General features: G+C 40.9%; 1 protein-coding gene across 2 annotated transcripts in view; it reads left to right on the forward strand.

The window, feature by feature from the left end:
- RAD54B (RAD54 homolog B) overlaps positions 1–20,382 on the forward strand; it is a gene marked incomplete at both ends in the record, with an annotated part of 50,656 nt that extends 30,274 nt beyond the window's left edge. For both annotated transcript variants that reach the window (XM_080938532.1, XM_080938531.1), the window contains 10 exons: positions 1,111–1,273; positions 3,086–3,311; positions 4,952–5,159; positions 7,795–7,934; positions 10,851–11,141; positions 14,262–14,437; positions 15,212–15,473; positions 17,149–17,215; positions 17,388–17,588; positions 20,171–20,382. In XM_080938532.1, the coding sequence (XP_080794658.1) occupies positions 1,111–1,273; positions 3,086–3,311; positions 4,952–5,159; positions 7,795–7,934; positions 10,851–11,141; positions 14,262–14,437; positions 15,212–15,473; positions 17,149–17,215; positions 17,388–17,588; positions 20,171–20,382 (1,946 nt within the window). The remainder of the gene's footprint in view (positions 1–1,110; positions 1,274–3,085; positions 3,312–4,951; positions 5,160–7,794; positions 7,935–10,850; positions 11,142–14,261; positions 14,438–15,211; positions 15,474–17,148; positions 17,216–17,387; positions 17,589–20,170) is intronic.
- Between the last annotated feature and the right edge of the window lie 763 nt (positions 20,383–21,145).

A 21,145-nucleotide genomic window follows, 5' to 3' on the forward strand; every position in this document is an offset into this window, starting at 1 on the left:
CGTCAGTTTTTTTGTAATGCAGCTGTCATTCTGATTTGAACCTTTGAGATTAGGAGGGGAGTTCTCAGCTATAGTGGAAGGCATGTACTGCTGACTGTATGCTGACAGTGAGGTCAAGTATAAAGGAGCAATTTTAAGAAGGAGTCTGGTTGGGGGATGGGTTGAATGGATCATTGCTAACAGTGAACAGCACTGTGTGCTCATTCCATGACTGTGCATGAAGTAGATGTTTATTCAGTGTACTAGAATATTTTTTCATTCTTTCTCATCTCTTTATTCTTCCTTTTTTCTTCTTAATATTTTGGATTGAATTAAGTTTTAACCACATTGTCAATGTGCAAACATACTCCAAGTTTTGCTGGATTAATTAACTTCAGATTTATCAACTGTCAGTCATCTTTCTTCCTTTAGTCTTTGGAGGATATTTTAGGGAATCCTTTAAGCTGTGTTACCTTATTTCTAAAAAAAAAAAAAAAAAAAAAAATTAGCTTATCATTTGATGGTTAATTTATGCTGCTTTGTAAAAACTCATGAATTTGACATTCATGAACGTACTTGTTAACCTTCAGCAGTAATGGTGGTTAAGTCAAAGGGAGAGTTGCCATTTTCAGTTCTGACTAATGCTAATAGAAGTGGTGGTCACTGTCAGTTTGTCCAGACTTTACAATAAAGGCTGCATTTACTTTGGAGCTTGGGGAGTCGTCACAGAACGGGAATCTGAACACTGGCAAGTGCATCTTGTCAAAATTCTGACTGTGCGTTCCAGTGGGAATGGCCCTGTGTACTCAGTGAAATGCTGTGCTAACTGAATTTCTTCTTCGACAGAAATGAATTTCAGCGTCTTGAGCACTGCAGAGCACACAAAGTTTATGACACCCCCCCTTCCTTCCTCTTCTATTTCCACCATGCTCTCCTGTTCCTTCCCTTTCTCCCCTTTTGGCCTAGAACTTCCTCTTTTCCTTCTTCTGCCTCTAGAGTGCTAGAATTACAGGTGTGTGTTCACATCTAGTGTGTATACACACACAGTTCACGATGGTGTAGGAACAACAGGAATGAGATGATGCTGTGCTGACAGTGGTATTACCTTTATACTTTTGCCTTATTTTTAAGATGCCCTTGTTATGCCGCGACCAGACAAGAATCACCAGTGGATGTTTAATAGGAACTGCTTTCCTGTTGTGGATGTGGTGATAGATCCTCACCTTGCACATCACCTCCGACCACATCAAAAAGATGGGATCATCTTCCTCTACGAGTGTGTGATGGGAATGAGGTAGGAAAATAGATGGTAACAGTTGGCTCCTTTGAGAAGAGTCTGATAGCATCAGCTTCAGGTCTGCGCCACAGATGCCATTTGGTGGGAAAGGCAGTTGGTACTGAATGTGTGCATCCCAGAGTGGGCCTTGGTCTAAGCCATGTGCTATATGTCCTGGTGTGAAGTAGCTCCGCCCTGCACAACCCATTTAGTTTAGTCTTTTTATCCATAGTACTTCACTTATTCCTCACAAAAACTCTGTAAGGTAGGTAGGGAAAATACCAGGCTTACTTTATAGACAACGATAAGAATTGAGAGATTTAGGTGCGGGCTGGTGGATGAGGTGGGTAAAAAAAAGGGAGATTTATTTTCTCAGTTATTTCTCAGTAAGAGGTGGTGTTAGATACAGTGTAGGAATGATCAGCTTTTAGTTGAAGGCTTTTTTCTCTAAACCATTTAGCTTCTAAGAGGTACGTAATTTATGTTTAAAGGTGTGTGTGCACGTACACACACACACACATATAAACTTTTTCATGTAGTATATTGAGCCCAGGACTTTGTACACACTTTTCTAGCCTCATCAAGTCTTTCCATCTGATCCCCACTTTCACATAGGCTTCAACAAAAGATCTAGTTCCACGCTTGCTTCTCACGGCTGCAAAAGTGTATTGTTTTGGAAAGCACCATCTTCTGGTGTGAGGCTCACACGAGCATCAGCAGTCTGAAGTCATGTTGGTAACTGAGGCAGCTGAGGAGAACCCAGGAATATTAAACTGCATGGTACATCTTCTCTCCAGACGTCCTCTCTGAGGAGATGCTTTAGCACAGAGCCGACTGGAAGTGACATCTTCGTGTGTGTTCCTGTGTGTGTGCGTGCACTGTGTACCTAGCAAATGGGCACCGGAAGTCCATTTCATGGTTTTTTGTTTGCTGTTGTTTTGGAGTTTTGGTCTCTTAGTGACCCCAACTTGCTGAGTTGGCAGACTGGCTGGCCAGTGCTCTGGGAATCTGCCTGTCCCTGTCTCTACTGCATAGGGATTCCAAGTGTGTCCCACTATGCCTGGCTCTTTATGTGGGTTGTGAGATTGAATTTAGGTTTTAATCTGTGTTTCTGCTGAAGCCATCTCTTCAAACCCTGCTTATTCCTATTTCAAACAGAGAAATACAATTAAGCTAACAAACTATGTTTTTGGTAATTCCTTAATTCCATTGGATGTTGTAACTTTTAAATATTATATAGCCTTCTAAGAGCTTAAAAATATAAAGCAGTATAAAATTTATGATTTTGAAAATATTCTTAATGACTTCATTTTAAGTTGTATTATTTTAGGATATCAGACATTTTCTGTGCTATTTTGGTTGAGGACTCCATTGTCTGTCAGAGAGTGATAAATTTTGATTGTAAAATATGCTTATTTTAAACAATTTTAGCTCAGGTCTTGATGTCTAAAGTTTTAATGTATTTTGAATTGTTTTGATACAGTAGAATTGATTAATAAGTGTTCAAAATGTTAGTGATGAGAAACATAGCTTAGTTAAATTATCCCAATGTAGATACAGAACTGTAATTCATTTCTAGTATTCAACTATGTCTAAATGACAATAGTAGAAGTTTTATATTCAGGTCTTTAACTTCAGATTCATATTTTGATAATTAGTTCATAATACATAATGGTTATAAGTGTTAAAGACTGAAAATTGATAGATTGTTTTCAGCCAGATGAAACACTAAACTAGTCTGTAAGGTCATTATTACCAGGCTCTTGTTCTTGATGATATCATGAAATATTTTCCCATTGTGATTCAATAAACTATAATTATTTCTAACAGAGCAATTGGCAAATATGGTGCTATTCTTGCTGATGAAATGGGCTTAGGAAAAACACTGCAGTGTATCTCGCTCATCTGGACCCTCCAGTGTCAGGGACCATATGGTGGCAAGCCAGTAATAAAGAAGACACTTATTGTTACCCCTGGAAGCTTGGTGAATAATTGGAAGAAAGAATTTCAAAAATGGCTGGGAAGTGAAAGGATCAAGATTTTCACTGTTGATCAGGTAAGGGAGTTTTAAAGGTTTTAAGTCCTAAACATTCTTAAAATATCTAGCCTTTTAACTTAGTGTAGTCCTTAGCTTTTTGAGTGTATGGAATTCTACAAGTCCCTTGCATAGACATGGAGTTTTGACCTGCATTTTGATTTTGAGTTGTTACAGTATGGTGGCCTTTGATTCCTCAGATCATATGTTCAGGGACTGACTCTCATTGTGCAAGTATTCATTTTCTTGGAGTGTGATAATGTACCATCATGAGTTGGACATGCATCTGGGCACATGTTTATAATCCCAGAATTTGAGGCCAACCTCAGCTATATAATGAGACCATAACCTGTTACATACATACATAATGTGTGTGTGTTATGAATTCATGTAATATTCTGTACATTATAGTTTAGTCTAATTCACCTTAAATATGCTTAAAACAATAATATTAGCTTGCACCTTGAAAAACTCAGGTTTTGTATGTGAGCAGATGATTCAAGAGGACACTGAGTTGGATTGCTGGAGATTAAGGAGTTTATTAGAAGTGTTGTTAATGACTTTGATAGAGAGACAGAGGCAACAGCATGACTCTGAGGAGAGTTCAGTCCCCAGTACAGAAAGGCAGCTTGACAGTGTCTCTGAAGAGAAAGTCTGAGAGGCAGAAGAGGAAGTCTCTTTATAACTTTTGAGGATGAGGAGGTTCACAGGCAGGAGGCACGGAGAGGGTCGGGGACAGTATGGGTGCCCCTTTGTTGTAGACTCAGTAGACAGCACTTCCCAGCTGGGATGCCATGGTGAGGCAGTTCACAGTCAGTATTCGGGAGGGGGCCTCAGCAGAGACACTGCTGACGTCTATAATCACCAATGTTGAGTATTTTATTTGTTTTACTGAATACTGAGAAAACAGAATGGCTTTATGGGTATCTTTCTTTTCTTTCTTTCTTTCTTTTTTTTTTTTTTTTACCATTTTCAAATCAAAATACCAGAAGTCAACCATTGGAAGTCACTCAGGAGCTTGTAATGCTTTAGGAGATAGGGCATTGGAAGGTGATTGGGGTTAGATAAAGTCATAAGGATGGAGCCCTATGATGAGATTAGTATGTTGGTATTAAGGAAGGGAGATCAGATCTTTCCCATTCTACTGAGAGCCATACTTTCCAGTGAAACCAGGGAGAAGGGGAAGGCTTTTTATGCTAACAGTCTAGGTCTTACTGGCCTGGCTGTGGTCTAGTTCATATTACCTGAGAACATTATGTTACGGTCAGCTCTTTGGGGCTTTGATGATGCTGAGGAGGTTCTGTTGCTGGGTGTGTGGTGTAATTTTGTCCTTTGACTGAAGATATTTGTCAGCCAGGCCCCTTGTTCCTGGGATCTAATGCAGTTGTAGGGGAGAGAAACCCAGGAGAGCTCAGAAGGAAGGAAAAGAACAAAATGAACACACCTGAATCCATGGCTGGGACCGTCTTCAGTCTTAGGCTTCCCATCCCTGTGAGAAGTCATGGATGTTGTTCAAGCCTTTTTAATGCAGCCTGACAGAGCCAAGACAGAAAGGGTTAATGGATTCTGATAGTTGGGTACCGGAGGGCAAAGTATGTTGCTTAGATTTGATTATAAAGTTTCTGTTTATGGTTTATTAAATATTATTTTTTTCTCCTTAGGACCATAAAGTCGAGGGATTTATCAGTGCTACATTTCATTCTGTTCTTATCATCAGTTATGAAATGTTACTTCGTTCCCTAGATCAAATTAAGACTATAGCATTTGGTCTTCTGATCTGTGATGAGGGGCACCGTTTGAAGAACAGTAGTATTAAGACAACGACAGCCCTTTCTAGCCTCTCTTGTGAGAAGAGAGTGATTCTGACTGGTTAGTAGTCACTCTGGGGGATGGAATTTTTGCTTAATGAACCTTTGCAGTTTGTAATCTGATGCTTACCGTAAAAAGAACTGGTGGCATGGGGGTTCATATGAATAAACCTGTGTTAATTGATTATCTTCAAATCCCTGTGCCCCTTCTGCAGCCCTGCTTTTGCTGTTTGAGGACTAAGTTTAATGGTAGCATAGTAAAGCATGAGGCTGAACTGGGTGTGCTTGGCGAAGTGCGCACTTGCCAAAGTAATTTGACTTCTTGGTACTTCAGTTTCCTTGTCTGTGAAATAGAGATATGGCATCATGTGGCAGAGTTGTGAGGACCAGAGGACTTGATCCCTGTAAATTTAATTCAGTTATGTGGTAGACATGTCTGTCTTGCACACCTAGCCTTGTTTAAGAAATTTTTTTAAATTACCTATTTATTTCTGCTTTGTGTGTATATGTGTGGGTATACACATGCTTTGGAGGTCAGAGAACAACTTATAGGGGTCTGTTTTGTTCTCCCACCATGTGGGTCCCTGCTGAGCCATCTCTCTGGGCTTGTTTTTTAGGGCTGGAGAGATGGCTCAGCAGTTAAGAGCACCGGCTGCTCTTCTAGAGGTCCTGAGTTCAATTCCCAGCAACCACATGGTGTAATAGAATCTGATGCCCTCTTGTGGTGTGTCTGAAGACAGCGACAGTATACTCACATAAAATAAATAAAGCTTTAAAAATGTTAATTAAAGATGAAAAAGATGAAAAGAATTTTGGCATCAAATATCATATATACTGATGCCCAATGTTTAGTAGATAACCAATGTTTTTATGTAATAATAACATAAAAAGTGGACAGTAGAGAAGCTGGTGTGTAGTACTTGGAAAATTCCGTTTTTAAAGGAAACAGGAAGTTGGAGAACCGGAATGTAGAGTCTAGGTGATTTCCATGGCTTTGGCTGATTGAGGAACTGAGAGGATTCTTCCAACTTCACCATCAGCCTTGGATCTTGAAATGATTGAGAAACAATGGGGAAATGACTTAATTTGGCTTTAATACATGATTATTCCTCCTCCCCATTTAGTGTGAGATCAGTATTGCAGCCATAAACCAGGAAAGATTAGCTCTAGAAGATGGGAGGGCAGCTGAGAGGGTGTAAAAGGTGGCTTTGGAAAGAGCCGCAGCCAGAGAGTCAAAGCTCCTTCCTCAGGTGGATGGAGAGTGATTCAGATCCTCACAAGAGCCTGACTTCCGAGTCGGTGTTCCAGATTAAGTTTGATTTCTTCAGTAGAAAATGGGTTCTGGAATGTCGTTTAGAAGGAATGTTCTGTTGGTGACTTGCTTCAGGGGGTATTGCCACTGTCCTGTGTGGCCCTACTTTGTTCATCTTGAGACTGTTTTGTTCTTGTCACTTGCTCCTAGAGTTGTAAATTTGGATAAAAACTAGCACTAACATCTTAAATTAAAAAAAAATACATAGTTTTTTTTTTTTTTAAATGTCTTCAGAATTGTCTGAATCAATCCATCTATATGTGTCTATCATTTTGTGGTTCCAGGGACTGAACCTAGGATTTACTTTATTTTGTTCTTTCATTTTTGGTTTTTATTGACAATAGAACTTTATAATATATCCTAATTATAATTTCTCCTCCCTCTACTCCAGGTTCCTCTCCAGCTACTCATCCTCTCCCACTGCACTTTCTGTCCTCAGTAGAAAAGAATAGGCTTCTACCAGCTAGCAGCCTCACCTGACAGTATAATATAATAAGGCTGAAGCAAAGCCATCATATTGAGTTATGGCAACAATCAAGAGGAGGAGGACAGTCCTAAGAGCAGGCACAAGGGTCAGGAGTCCCATAAAGATACTAAGCTAATAGCTATGACGGAAGAGGGGTTGGACCCGTGTTGGTCCCGTGTTGGTCCCGTGCTTGCTGCTCTTGTCTCTGCGCTCATGTGCACCTTGCTTAGTTGATTGAGAGGAGAAGGCCTTGCTAACCAGCTCTCTGTAACTGGCCTAGATCTTTGGACCCATTCTTGTTTTTCCTAATTACAGGGCCTTGTGCTCCGAAAGTGATGGCTCACCTTCTGTGAAAGTACATGTTGCATGTGAGCATGTGCAGTCTTACATATGGGATCTATACTCAGTCAGTCATAGTAGAAGACATTTTGATTTTGTTTCCTGCTATATTTTAGCTCATTGATATGGAAAGTATTCAGTTGGTATTGACTATAGGCTAAGAGTTGGATAGCTAATAGGTATGTTGTCTGTCAGGGTGGCTGTAATAAAAAGCCACAGTCATGCCTTAAACAACACTTTTCTTGTGGTTCCCAGTACTTAGGTATGCTGTGTGGATTGACACCCCTGACTCACAGGCAATAAGCTGCTGTAAATCTTTCTCAGGCTACTCAAGGGAGGAGGAGGGTTCAGAACGTGAGCAGCCAGACCCCAGACCCCAGAGCCTGTGCTGAGCCACTCTGATGAAACCAGATGCAGTGGTTTAGGTGAAGATCGTGATTTTAAGCTTTGGTTCGGCTGTTCCTCTTTAGTTGTAAGGTGTTTGCTTGTATTTATGCTCTCAGAAAGAAGGGACAAGTTTCTACAAGACCTTTGATTATAAGAGAAATTCAGCCTCTCACCACTGTTCTCTCTCCTTAGGTACCCCAATTCAGAATGATTTGCAAGAGTTTTTTGCATTGGTTGATTTTGTTAATCCAGGAATATTAGGGTCTCTGTCGTCTTATAAGAAAATATTTGAGGAACCCATCATTATGTCAAGAGAGCCTTCTTCTTCCCAGGTATCAATTACTTGTTCTTTTTTAGAGAGTAGTGTGTCTGGAAGAATTATAATTTTGGTATTCATTTATATATACTGTATTTTATTAAATCTAAGGCACAACATTCTGTATATCACTAAAGAGGGCATGACTAAAATTGTAAGGAAAACATTGACTGTTAAAAACCATCCCAGAGGATTGCTGCAAGTTCTAGGGGAGGTTGGGCTGCAAAATATGACTGTATTTAGCATAAAGACACATGCACAAATGCACACACATGCATACACACGTACTCGCATGCACACACACAGGGCAGGGGTAGCAGACACCAAGCAACAGCAGGTATGAGTTCAAGGCCAGCTGCCTGTTGTACATCGTGATGAATTTCAGGATAGCAAGAACTGCATAGTAAGATCCTGTCTCGTGCACCCACACACCAAACAAACAAACCACCCCCTTCCAGAGCTGACTTTATTAGTTTGTTTGCTTGTTTTGGAGATAGTCTGTAGCTCAGGCTGACTTTGAACTGATCCACCCGTTTCCCCAGTGCAGGGGCTACAGGTGTGCCACAGACAGCTTTGTTGGGTGTTATGTGGCTGAGACCTAGGGCTTCTTGCATATGTGACAAGGAGTCTAGAATCTGAGCAACATCTCAAGTGATACATCTTGTTCCAGGGAAATTAAATTTAAAGGTAATTTGTCAGCATATATTTTAAGAAGTATTTTACATGAATCAGAAACAGTACCTGAATATTTCATAATTGTGTGGAAAGTGTTCATGGTATATTGTATAAAAATAATATTAGCCACTTAATGATCTAGACTAGGCTGTCCTTTAACTCATGGATCCATCTGCTCTGTCTGTTCTGTTAAGAGCTGGGATCAAAGGCAAGTGTCACCACACCCAGCCCTATCTAAGACATTCTCAGTACTGTAAGTGGGTCACAGGTACACAAGGAGAACTACAAAGATGAACCAGAATTACTAGATCCTTCTCTGCGTGGAGTGTCGTCGTTTGAGATTGTGCTTCTCACTGCAAATGATGGCCTCACTGCATATTTGTACCGAGACAGACTGCTCAAAACTGTGTAGCTTGACACCATTTCTTTCAAATCTTTTTTGTGTGTAGCTTGAATGCTCAGGCATGTGTGTGGTCGGGGGACGACTTTCAGGAGCTGGTTGTTTCCATCATGAGGATTATGGATTCCTGGGGTTATTATCCCTGAGTCAGCATTCTTTACCTACTGAGCCATCTCACCAGCTCAGCCGTAGTTGATTTTGGTTGATTAAAATAGACTTTATATTAGATTTCTTATAGTTCAGTACAGAACTATAGTTTCTATCACATTTGTAATAAAAATTAGACTCTTAAAAATAAGGAGTTTTTTTTTATACAGGAGATATATATGATTTTCCTTTGTAAACAACCCACTGAACCTGCTAGTGTAGCCCATATATATCCAGGCGGCACTGGCACACAACTGGGCTTGGGGCTTCCTACCATGACTCCTTCTGGCAAGGATTGGGGACTGTTGCAGAAGAGAGAACCAGAGGCTAGGGAGGATCAGAGCAAAGCAGTGTCCTCCGGACATGAAAGGACTGTTGCCCGAACAGACTCACAACTCACAGCAGCCTTGGTTTCTGTTCAAGACCAAGCCAGTCAACAGTCCGTTATGGAGGGGCCCGTGCATCCCTACCCCTAGCTGAGGAGCTAATGGCAGTTGATGGCTTCTCTAAGGCTGTGGCACCTGGCCAGTCCGCTGTGTCCCAGCAGATGACCCACTCCCATGAGTGCTCGGGCAGCACAAATTGGAGTTGGTGGTTGACTTAAGCCCCTTTTTATTGTTGTGAAGACGTGTGTAGAGACACCACGACAATCAGTTCTTATAAAAGAAAACATGTACTTGGAGGCCTGCTTACAGTTCAGAGATTTAGTCTGTTATGTCAGGGAGCATGGTGGCAGGTCTGGCAGGCATGGTGCTGGAGCTACATCCTGATCCACAGACAGAGAGAGGAGGGTAGGGAAGGAGAGAGGGAGGGAGAGAGGGAGGGAGAGAGGGAGGGAAGGAGGGAGGGAGGGAGAGAGGGAGGGAGGGAGAGGGAGGGAGGGAGGGAGGGAGAGAGAGAGAGGGAGGGAGGGAGGGAGAGGGAGAGAGGGAGGGAGGGAGAGAGAGAGAGAGAGAGAGAGAGAGAGAGAGAGAGAGAGAGAACTTCAACAAGACTATACATACTTCCTGATCCTTCTAATCCTCTCAAACAGTGCTACTTTCTGGTAGCTAAACATTTAAGTACATGAGCTTATAGGGGCCATTCTTACTCAAATCACCAATGGGTTTTTGTTTTTTTAAAGGACAAGAAATTGGTAGGTGAGGAATTAGGGTTCATCTGAGAGGAGTTAGTGGGAGGAGTAGGGGGAGAATATGATAAAAATACCTAGTGTGCATTTTGATTAATAAAATTATATAATTAATAAAATATAAATTAATAAAAAGTATATATTTGAAAATGTTGTGATGGAGTTTTGCTTTGGTTTTCTTCTGTGGTAGGAGTTGATCCCAGGGTCCCGCACCTACTCCGCTATTGAGTTAGACTGCCAAATACCGCGGGTGGGTTCTCTGTCCCTGTACCTGTATTTCATTCCCACTGCTGAGAAGGGCCTCACGTGGCTTGGTAGTACTGTGCGCTGTAATCTCAACATTCTGGAGGCAGAGGCAGGAAGAGCAAACTCGAGCAGGCTGTTCAACGTGCTGAGTCTCGGGCTAGCCTGAGCTACTGTACTGGGACGTTGTCTCAAAAGCCACCCCTTGCTCCCCCTAAAATCTGATAGAAAGAGTTAATGATACATTATTATTCCACAATATTTAATGTTCATTTAAGTCATAATTACAGGTATCTTTGTACATAACTACTTTTAAAAGTCTGCTTTTTTTTCTGTAGGAAGAGAGAGAGTTAGGAGAGAGAAGAGCAGCTGAGCTCACGAGCCTCACTGGACGTTTTATTCTTAGAAGAACTCAGGAAGTCATCAATAAATATCTCCCCGCTAAGATTGAGAACGTAGTCTTTTGCCGACCAGGAGCACTGCAGATTGAACTTTACCGAAAGCTGCTGAGTTCTCAGTCTGTCCGGTTCTGTCTGCAAGGACTGTTGGAAAATAGTGCTCACCTCATCTGCATAGCAGCCCTAAAGAAGCTGTGTAATCACCCTTGCCTCTTGTTTGGCTCTGTGAAGGTAAGTCTGAGGGGAGGGCCATGTGGCTCGGGAGCCCCGAAGCCAGATCGTGCCGGGCCCTGGAGTGGGTTTGTGAGGGAGCCCTCCTGTGTGGTTCTGTCGTAGACTCTCTCCAACATTTGCCATGGCCGCTCCCTTCCTATTTTATGTTAATATTCTCACTTGGTTTTTTGTGATACTAACAAATACAGAACTGAGCATTAAAGTAATTTATTTTTCTTCTTATAAAATAACACACGATTGTTGCAGAAAATTTGGAAAATTTAGAAAATACACAAAAAGAAAATAGACAACTGGCGTGGAGTTGGCGCTAATACTCGCCTGTTGGAGGCTGAGGCAGGATTGCTTTGATCTTGAGGTCAGCCTGGGCACAGAGGAAGATTCTGTTGCAGAACAGAAAGAAAAATAAAAATCATACAGTTTCCAACCAGCAAAACCACATTTTGTTACTAATAGTACTAACCAATAGTTTTAAGTATTTTCTGTATACCTAGAATGAAGTGCTTTTCTGGTCTTATTCTCTATGCAACTATCTGGAATAAATACTCTTACGGTCTCTGGATCTTTGTTAAAAGGGCTCTTGCTGTTTTGCCCAGGCTAATAGTAAGTTCCTGGCTCTTTAACGAATCTCCTGCTTCAGCCTTCAGTCTGCTGTTCTTAGCTTCCATCCCTATTTTTGTGGCACACGTCTTTAATCTCAACACTTGGGAGGCAGAGGCAGGCAAAACTCTGAATTCTAGGCCAGCCTGGTCTATAGAATGAGTTCCAAGACAGCCTGGACTACACAGGAAAACTCAGAAAAGGGGAAAAATGAATGAATGAATGAATGAAGGAAGGAAGGAAGTAAGGAAGGAAGGAAAGCAAGGAGAGACTTAGATACTTATGTATGGTCTCCTTCTTGAGTATTTCCCAAATTATGTTCTTTCTATAGCTGTGAATTTGAATGGTGACATGGTTGAGCTAACGGTTTGCATATTTAATGAGTAAGGCAGTCTGCAGCACCTTCAGGATTTTTGAGATTAGGACGGGTATCAGTTCCTTAAGTGATATTGTACCTGTCATTCTTTTTCTCCCAGAGCATCCCCTGCAGCTCAGGTTGGCCTTGGTGTTACCTAGGGCTGAGCTTGACTCTGGGCTCCGATTCTAATTGCTTTACTTCCCAGCAGCCAGGATTACAGGTGTGCACCACAATTCTCAGCTCTGACTCTTTAACGAGAATTTTGTTTGGCAAATTTAGTACTTAAGCTGTATCTGTAAACGCTGCTTGTCTTATCTGGAATGCAGAGCTAACAATTACTTCATGATGACGTCTTTGTGACGGTTCTGGAAGAATGTGTGGGAAGGACCTAGTAGTTCTTCCATGCCTACTTACAGAAATCGCACAATAACCACTAATGATGGAGATTTCCAGCTCACCATGGAAAACCTTTATTCAACTATTTAAATAGTAAAATCAAAATATGTTCACAAATAACCTTCCCAAACAAAAACTGTGGGTGCTGACTTATGTATGAGATCATTAATTTTATACTTAAAAAATGGTGTGCTGTAATGGAATTCTCCAAGTTTATCCTACAGTGAATCCTGTTTACTTAGTTTATTATAGAAGTGAGCTTCGTGTAACTGCAGAAAGCTGGATTTTAACAATTTATTAAGCAACTTTTAAAGAAACAGATTTTATATACAGTGGTAAAAATTAAACCCTTTGGGCATGAAGCCCAGGAAGGATAGAAGCCAAAAATTCTTCCTTAAAAGGAAGAAATATTGATGGCCCAGAACACATCACTTAATTTAGAATGTTTTTGCAGAGCCCCTTTCCGTGTGTGTGTGTGTGTGTGTGTGTGTGTGTGTGTGTGTGTGTGTGTATGTGTGTCTGTCTGTCTGTCTGTCTGTCTGTCTGTCTTGTCTCTGTGTGTGTGTTTGATATGTATGTGGTGTATGTGTGTGTGGTATATGTGAATGTGTGTGTCCACCCCAAATAGTTCTTTACAGCATATTCAAATATTTAGACTAAATCCTGTGTCAAGACTTCTTCAAATTATTGGTGTATTATGTAGATCTAACCTGATATAAACTCTTCAAGTTCTACAGATATTTAATCAAGTGACTTTACCTAAGTATTTTTTTTTCCTTGTTTAAAGCTAAATTACAATGAACTATGTACCCAGAATTTGTCTAGTACACTAAAAAAGGAATATAATAGGAGCTTAAAATGTACTTAATTACTCAGTTAAGTAAAGTGAAAGATGAATATAGTGTGCATTAAAAAAAACAAAAAACCTGGCCTGTTGTGTTGGCTCATGCCTGTAATTTCAGCACTCAAAAAGTGGAGACTGGTGATCTCTGAGTCCAAGGCCAGTTTAGACTTCATAGAAAGTTCCTGGCCAGCCTTGTCTCTAGGGTGGGACTCTGAAAGAAGAAAGGGCTCTGAATTAGCAGATGAAATTTGCATTAGGCCCTCGGGTCTTTATAGAACTGAGATAACAGCAGAAAAGGAAGAAGCCTTTGTAGATTAACAAAGTGCAGGGAAGAAGAGAATTCTGGTAAACTAGGAAGAGAGGCTTGCCAGTCCTGACCATTCAACCGGAACAGGAGCTGTCATCTCATCTATTTAGGTGTCAACTAGGCAGTTTTGGAAAGAATTTCAGAGGTACCTATAAGCACTTTGGAATAAAAGTAATTTGAGTTGAAATTAGGGGCCCTGGGTTCAATATCCAGCATATCCCCCTACTACAAATTCTAGTTATATAAGCAAACTGTATTGTAAGATACATTTCTCTATTAGCCTATTGGTGACACCATTGCTTTTCATGAAGAAACCGATAAGATTTATGACTCAGGACACTGTTGTCTTGTTTCAGTTTGTCACTTGGGAGATGATGTGAGCCACCTACAAATCAAGAGAAAAAGTAGGAGTAGAGGAGAGAGTGAAAAGGAGAGGGTATTGATGGGGATGCCAGGGCTTTGGAAAAGCCCAGGAGCTGTGCTGGGGGCATGGTACTACCTGGAAATGGAAATTGTGACTTACAGAGATTTACTTCTCAGTTGTCTTAGACTAAGTTTTTCTCCTTACTTATTAAAACAATAAACGTGAACAAGTATTAACTCACATTTGAACAGGGTAAAGAGTTTAGCTCAAGTTGTGATGGAAATGAAGAAAGGAATCTATGCCAAGGCTTGCTGACTGTGTTCCCTGCTGACTACAACCCTCTGCAGCTCTGTGAGAATGAGTCAGGAAAACTGCAGGTGTTAGTAAAGCTCCTGGCAGTGATCCGTGAACTTCGTCCCACTGAAAAGTAAGCCAGTATTCAGCTGTTCACGTTATTGCCTGTCACGGCTTTCTGCCTCCACAGTCCCTCCCTAGACTTAAGTTCTTTGGTTTACTTTCTCCAAAGAATCAGTTTTTGCAAGTTACCTAGTCACATGGAGGTGAGACCTGGGTTCTGAGAACTGATATAAGAGCCTTAGAGGGATTGTAAGCCAAATGGGCTTATGAGCTTGTTCCATGCTTTAGAGTATTACTGTTCTTCCAGTCGACCTGAGTTTGGTTCCTAGCCTCCCACACAGGGTAGCTAGCAGCTCCTGTAACTGCCTTCAGGGATCTGCTGCTCTCTCCTGGCCCCTGTGGGTACCTGTACTCTCTCTCTCTCACACACACACACACACACACACAGTTAAAGATGGAAAAACTGAGGTGTGAACACCTGTGTTGACTTCCCTTTCCTGAGGCTCTTTAAGGCCAGCCAGTCCCTGCCTTACTTTTCTCCTTTTACTTTTGCATATGAACACTTCCTTGTTTATATGATAGAGTTTGAATTTCTGTTCACTTTTGCATTTTGTTTATTCTGCTCTTCTTAGGGGACATCAGAGATGAAGGAGGCAAGGTCTTTGTCCTTGCATCTTAAAACTGGCAGTTTAATAGGGACTTGGAGGATGAGGGAGGGGTCCCCGTGGGCTGGTTGTTCAGTGATGCTCCTTCTGTAAGACTGTTACATTGTTCTTCACCTAAAAAACACCCCGAGACACCGCTTTAAAACCTTATGGAATGATGTTTTGTTTTTGGTTGACAGAGTGGTTTTGGTATCCAACTACAGACAAACCTTGAACGTTTTAGAAGAAGTATGCAAGCGTCATGGTTATGCTTGTGCAAGACTTGATGGCCAAACACCAGTCTCCCAAAGGCAGCAAATGGTTGATAGTTTCAATAGTAAATACTCTGCTGATTTTATTTTCTTATTAAGTTCAAAAGCTGGTGGTGTGGGACTTAATCTTATTGGAGGATCTCACTTAATTCTCTATGATATTGATTGGAACCCGGCTACTGACATCCAGGTAGGACTATTTATGCATTAAGTCGACATTATGAATGTCTGGAAACACAACTGTGTGATGATGATGATGTTGCTACGATCTGGGCTCTGGTTCTGTACCAGTTCTCTGCTGCGTGCTTTCCACAGTCTTTAATCCTCACATCTCCACGTGTGGATGTTGGTAGCCTGTTTTGTATGTGGAGAGGTGGAGATTTGTTCTTCTTCCAGCATGAGAAACCTTTGGGCCACACTGCACAGCTAACTTGCAGGGTGTTCATGACTACCAGGGTGACAGGTATGAGCTATGACTTGTGTAGGCTACAGTAGGCCTACAGCATTAATCTCCTTAGGACTTTTTCAATGTACAGACTACTTTTTATGTATGTTGAGGTCTTAAGTAGATTTTTTTACCTCAGTTGGTATTTCTTTATGGGATCCTGAGACATCCGTGAAGTTTCGTGATTAACCAGGTCTCAGAGAACAGAGGAAAGCAGCTATACTCAGTTATTCTTTTACAAGGATACGAAGATCAGCAAATGCTTAAGGAGAGACCAGGCACAAACTCCATTTATCTCTCCTCTCAGAACTCTATGAACAGTAGTTAATTCTCAGTACCAGTGAGGGACAATACCATGGGTATCACCAGCCAAGGAACTTCACCCAAGGCTTGGTGTCCAGAGCTGCTGCTGGGAGTTGGTTCTGCAGCATTAGCACCTCCACAGCAGCCTGATGAGTCCTTCGATCCTCTTCCCCTCCAGAGGTCATGACGTGAAGCATGAGGGAGACGAGGATGAGTGTAGAGAGAAAACAGGCATTTAATGGTTCTTTAAGTGTCCTCTGGTTTGTTGTACTTGGGAGTGGTACTCTTTGAAATCTTGAAAGTTAGGGGATTTCCTTTTGTAAACTTTAGATCAGTGGGTAGTTTGTGTGGTAGAAGTTGATGGGCAAGCATGCTGGCATTGTTCTGTGCCTGGCAGAGTTTTCCCCTGTTGGTAAGGTAAAGGATGAGAGACAGCCACACACATTGTCAGTAAGAGAGGAATGCAGTAACAGGCTTCATGGATTAAGGGCATTGGAGGCAGCCTTTTTGGGAGATTGGGAAGGTATAAACATCAACCCTTTGCTGCACAGTATCACTGTTAATCCCAAAACTAGAGGAAGCCTAAAGTGACTGCAGATACCTTAAGGAATTTTCAAGGGTGAGCTGTCATTAGCTTCTGGGAACTTGCATGCCCAGGCTGTGCTTGGTTCTTTGCATCTTGGCTGTCCACATTTGCTTTCATGCTTTATGAAAACACCCATGTCACGCACATTTGCATGGCACTTCTGCAGCTCTTTCACATGCTCAGTCTCCTCTCTGAACCCAGGTCAAGGATGTAAAGAGGGCACATTGTGTGTGTGTGTGTGTGTGTGTGTGTGTGTGTGTGTGTGTGTGTGTGCCATTGTGTGCCATGGTATGTCTGTAGAGGTCAAAGGTCAGCCTGTAGGAGCTGGCTGTCTTACAGTGTAGGTTTTAGGCCTTAGACTGACTTGTCAGGCTGGTGCTTTTACCTCTGAGCATCTTGCTGGCGCTCTGCTTGATTTTTGAATCTGTGAGTGAAATCCAGAATTCCCAATAGTAAAGTATATTCCTGCAGATTGTTTATGGGGTAAAGGTCATTGGATTCTACTGTATTCAGAATTCTTATTTTGTCTAGGCTATGTCTAGAGTATGGAGAGATGGTCAGAAACATCCTGTACATATTTACAGACTCCTGACTACAGGTAAAATCCTTTATGTGACAAAAGCGTATCTCCTTAAAATTTTTGTTGTTGTTAATTTGTGCTTCAATATCTGAAATGTATTCTTTTATCAGATAATAAGTAACAAACATATATTTTACCAAACACAAGTGTTAGACATAAGAAGGAGATCTAATGGGTGTTTCTTCCCCAGGTACAATAGAGGAAAAGATCTATCAAAGGCAGATCAGTAAACAAGGCCTCTCTGGGGCAGTTGTAGACATAACCAGATCATCGGAACATACCCAGTTTTCAGTGGAAGAGCTTAAAGACTTGTTCACATTACATGAAAATTCACAATGTGTTACTCATGACCTGCTTGACTGTGAGTGCACAGGGGAAAAAGACCACACTGGTGAGTTGTCTGTTGATTCCATTACCACAGTACACGCAACTTGGCTCTGAAAACATTGAAAAAGTAACTTAAGAATGTCTGCCATTCGCATGTGTTAGTTTGCTTTGTCTCTTAGGTTGTAGGGCAAGTACTGCGTATACGCTTGAGAAAGTATTCAGTTGAACCTTAGGCTCAGTTTAGTCTCTTCTAAGTTTGCTGTGAAAAAATTAACAGGCAAATCTCTCAAAGCCTGGTAGAGTGGCTTCAGAGTAAGAAAGATGTTTTACTGAAATTTCATAGAAATATTACTTAGAATTGTGTATTGTTTGCTTAAATTAGGTAAGATTTATTCATAATGAGGCAAGACTTTGAGGTGCTTAGAATAATCAACTATGCTTCTCAGTAGTTGGACCATGAGTGTTGTATAAGTTATCCTGAAAATATCTGTCTTTAAAGTTAGACACCATTCACAGGGCAACTAGGTGAGAACAGGAAGTAAGGAAGCCATGCCCAGGGATGGAAGGTCACTTGGTAGATGATGCTGGGGGCTGGACTTAGGATCCTTGCACCTGTAACAGACAGGCATGGTTCTGTGTACTTGGTGCATAAAGTGCAAAGGCACTGCCCACCCAGCACACAGACACTTACACAGAAATTATAAAATTCCTTAACTTCTTTTAAGGGAGGAGTTTGAGGTGTGTATATGATGTAAGTACTGTACTTATATATGAAATTCTCAAAACAAAACGTACATACATATTAAATTGTTATACACATGCACACATATACAGATACACACATTAAATCATATACACATACCCATACATTATACAATTGTATTTTGTAGTTTTAGAGATTACATCTAGAGCTCTGAACTTGCTAAATACTCTGAGTGCTGAGCCACAGCCCAACCCAAAGCTAATGTTTTATATAGCGTATAGTTTATATAAATTTACATATTCTAAAATGTATGTTGTACATGCTAGAATTAATAGATATTACTATGTATAATCATAATTATATTTCAGTTATGTTGATATGGTGTATTTTTATTTATTAGGGTGGATTTTATTTTACTTGTTTAGTTTTTGAGACTGTCTAATTCTGTAGCTCTGGCTGGTCTGGAACATGTATATAGACAGGCTAACCTTCGTCTCTTCACTGTTTTACCCGGCCTTAAGTAGATTTAAACCTGCAGATAGATATTTTTATTTGTCACTTCATGGACATTTGGTCTGACTATGTACTCTTTTTTTTTTTTTTTTTTTTGCGTTAGTTTGTAAAACTTTTCTTTTTTAAAAAACTTTTTTTAAGTCAAGTTTTTGTTAGGTAGCCTGAGATAGCGTCAAATTCCTTTTGTAGCCTAGGCTAGCCTGGAACTCAGAGATACACTTGTCTCTGATGGGATTAAAGGACTACACTACCTTCCAGAATGACTTAATGATTTTCAAATTTATTTTCTAAAATGATTTTTAACCCTTTAAAATTTTTTACTATGTAGAGTCTCATAAATTTGCTATTTTTATTGTTAATTTTTAAACATTTCATATTTTGTATTGTTATTTCTTCTTTACTTGGGATTTAGTTAAAATATTCAGTCATATATATATATGTATATATATGTATACACACACACACACACACAAGCAATACTAAATAAATGCAGCCTCTTTTGCACGTGTGTGTAGCAGTAGTTATTATAGAAGAGGCCACACATTTCAGAGTGAGTGTGATGAGAGGGTAGTTGGAGGCGTGTTAATGGCATAAACACAATATATTCACTGTTAGCTTTGAGGAATAGCAACATGCAGGGCAGAGTGAGTTCCTTCCCCACTCAGCCGTGCTGCCTGACATTGTATGGATTTTAATCATTTATTTACCCACCACACTATGTGGTCATTGGTTATATACCTTTATTTATGTGCATTTTCCATGCAGTCAAGTATATAGTTGTCAGATAACTTATTAGTCACTGGTGGCTCACAAGTGTCTGTAATTCCACCTGCAGGGTTGTGATTGCTCTGGCCTCCTTGGCCACCTGTACGCACACACCCACATGCAGACACAGAAACCACATAATTAAAAAGTAACAACTCTTTAAAGAAATCTTACCTAAGTTGATGAATCTTATGACTCATTTCATAGGGAGCCAGCTTAGAGACTATTAGTGTGTTCACTGCAGAAACTAAAGAATTTGATGGAGTTCTGACCCAGATGTTTGTGTTTGCAACATAGAAAAAAATAAACACAGAACTGGTCTCTATTTATCGGTGCTGGAGATTGGCCAGGAGACCTTATGCACACAAGACAAGGGCTCACTCACTCCGTGACTCTGCCCTAGCTCTGTCTCATAGGCCTTACCTAATGGATTGTGCATTTGTAAACATTTCTTTGGGAGATTATTTGTCTGATGGGTATTTTTCTTACTAGACCTTATATCTGTTGGACTCAGGCCCGGAGGCGTACTGAGCACCCAGTCAGCAGCCTTTGGAAATGTGTAAAAAGGATGACTGGTTGAACAGTTTAATCTGAACTATGATGACGATTCTGTATGTAGTGGGGCATCTGCTGTCCAAAGGGTCTCACTGTCTGACTCATTGCAGATGGTGCGTCGGAAGGCCCTGCCACCTCTAGACAGTGTCAGCTCGGCCCTCAGAAGTCCACCTCCCTGAGACCTCTGTCCATGTCACAGCTGAAGCAGTGGAAACATTTTTCTGGAGACTGTTTAAATCTTCCAGACCCATTTCTCGAAAGAATAAGGGGAAATGTGTCGTTCTTTTTCCAGAATGTAACCAACCAAGCTCCTGCCATCTAACGAAGGACTACTTCCTAACATTCCTTTGCTCTCCTTAAAAATTAATTGTAATTTTGGAAATGAACAAAATTATTTAAATTCTAATAGTGAACTTTGTTTCACGATATGGCTGTTTAAATACAATAAAAACAGGGTTGTTTGCTCTCTTAACTGTTGAGAGGACACACTAACTATGTGTCCTGTTGCATCTGTTCACACCCTGCGAGTCTGATCGATACACTTCATCCCGTGTCAGCAGTTTAACTTGCATTTGCTGCTGCACGTTCCTGAGTGTGTCTGTTGGTTGTTTCTTGTTTTGAGAGCTGTATGTAGTTTATTAGCTGTTTATTGATAGGATGATTTGGGTTTTGTTTGTTTAGTTTTTGTGGTTCTTCATGTAGCCTGAATATGACTTTCAGGCTCTCTTTGCTCTGGTGATGGCTTCCTGTGCTTGCTCAGGGCTTCCTGTTGCTTTTACAAGTGGGAGATTAAGGAAGGGTCCTCCGGGCAGGGGTAGGAGGGAGCAAGGGAGCGTTTGAGCCAGTGAAAGCACACACCCTGGAGTATTGCCGGACACACCTCGTTTCCTGTTAAGAAAAACCCTGCTTGTTCCTGTTTCTTGCAGTGTCTGTGTTTTCCTCTAGTTTACACAATTCCAGTCATGATTTTGGGTAGATTTTTGTGCAGAGAAAGAGGGATTCAGCGTCCTTCTACGAATGGAAACTAAGTGTAGCATTTCTGAAGGGAAAGCAATGCTGGGGAAACTGAGGCAGCTGGAGCAGAA

The sequence above is a fragment of the Micromys minutus genome, assembly GCF_963924665.1.
Source record: "Micromys minutus genome assembly, chromosome: 26".
Classification (NCBI taxonomy): domain Eukaryota; kingdom Metazoa; phylum Chordata; class Mammalia; order Rodentia; family Muridae; genus Micromys; species Micromys minutus.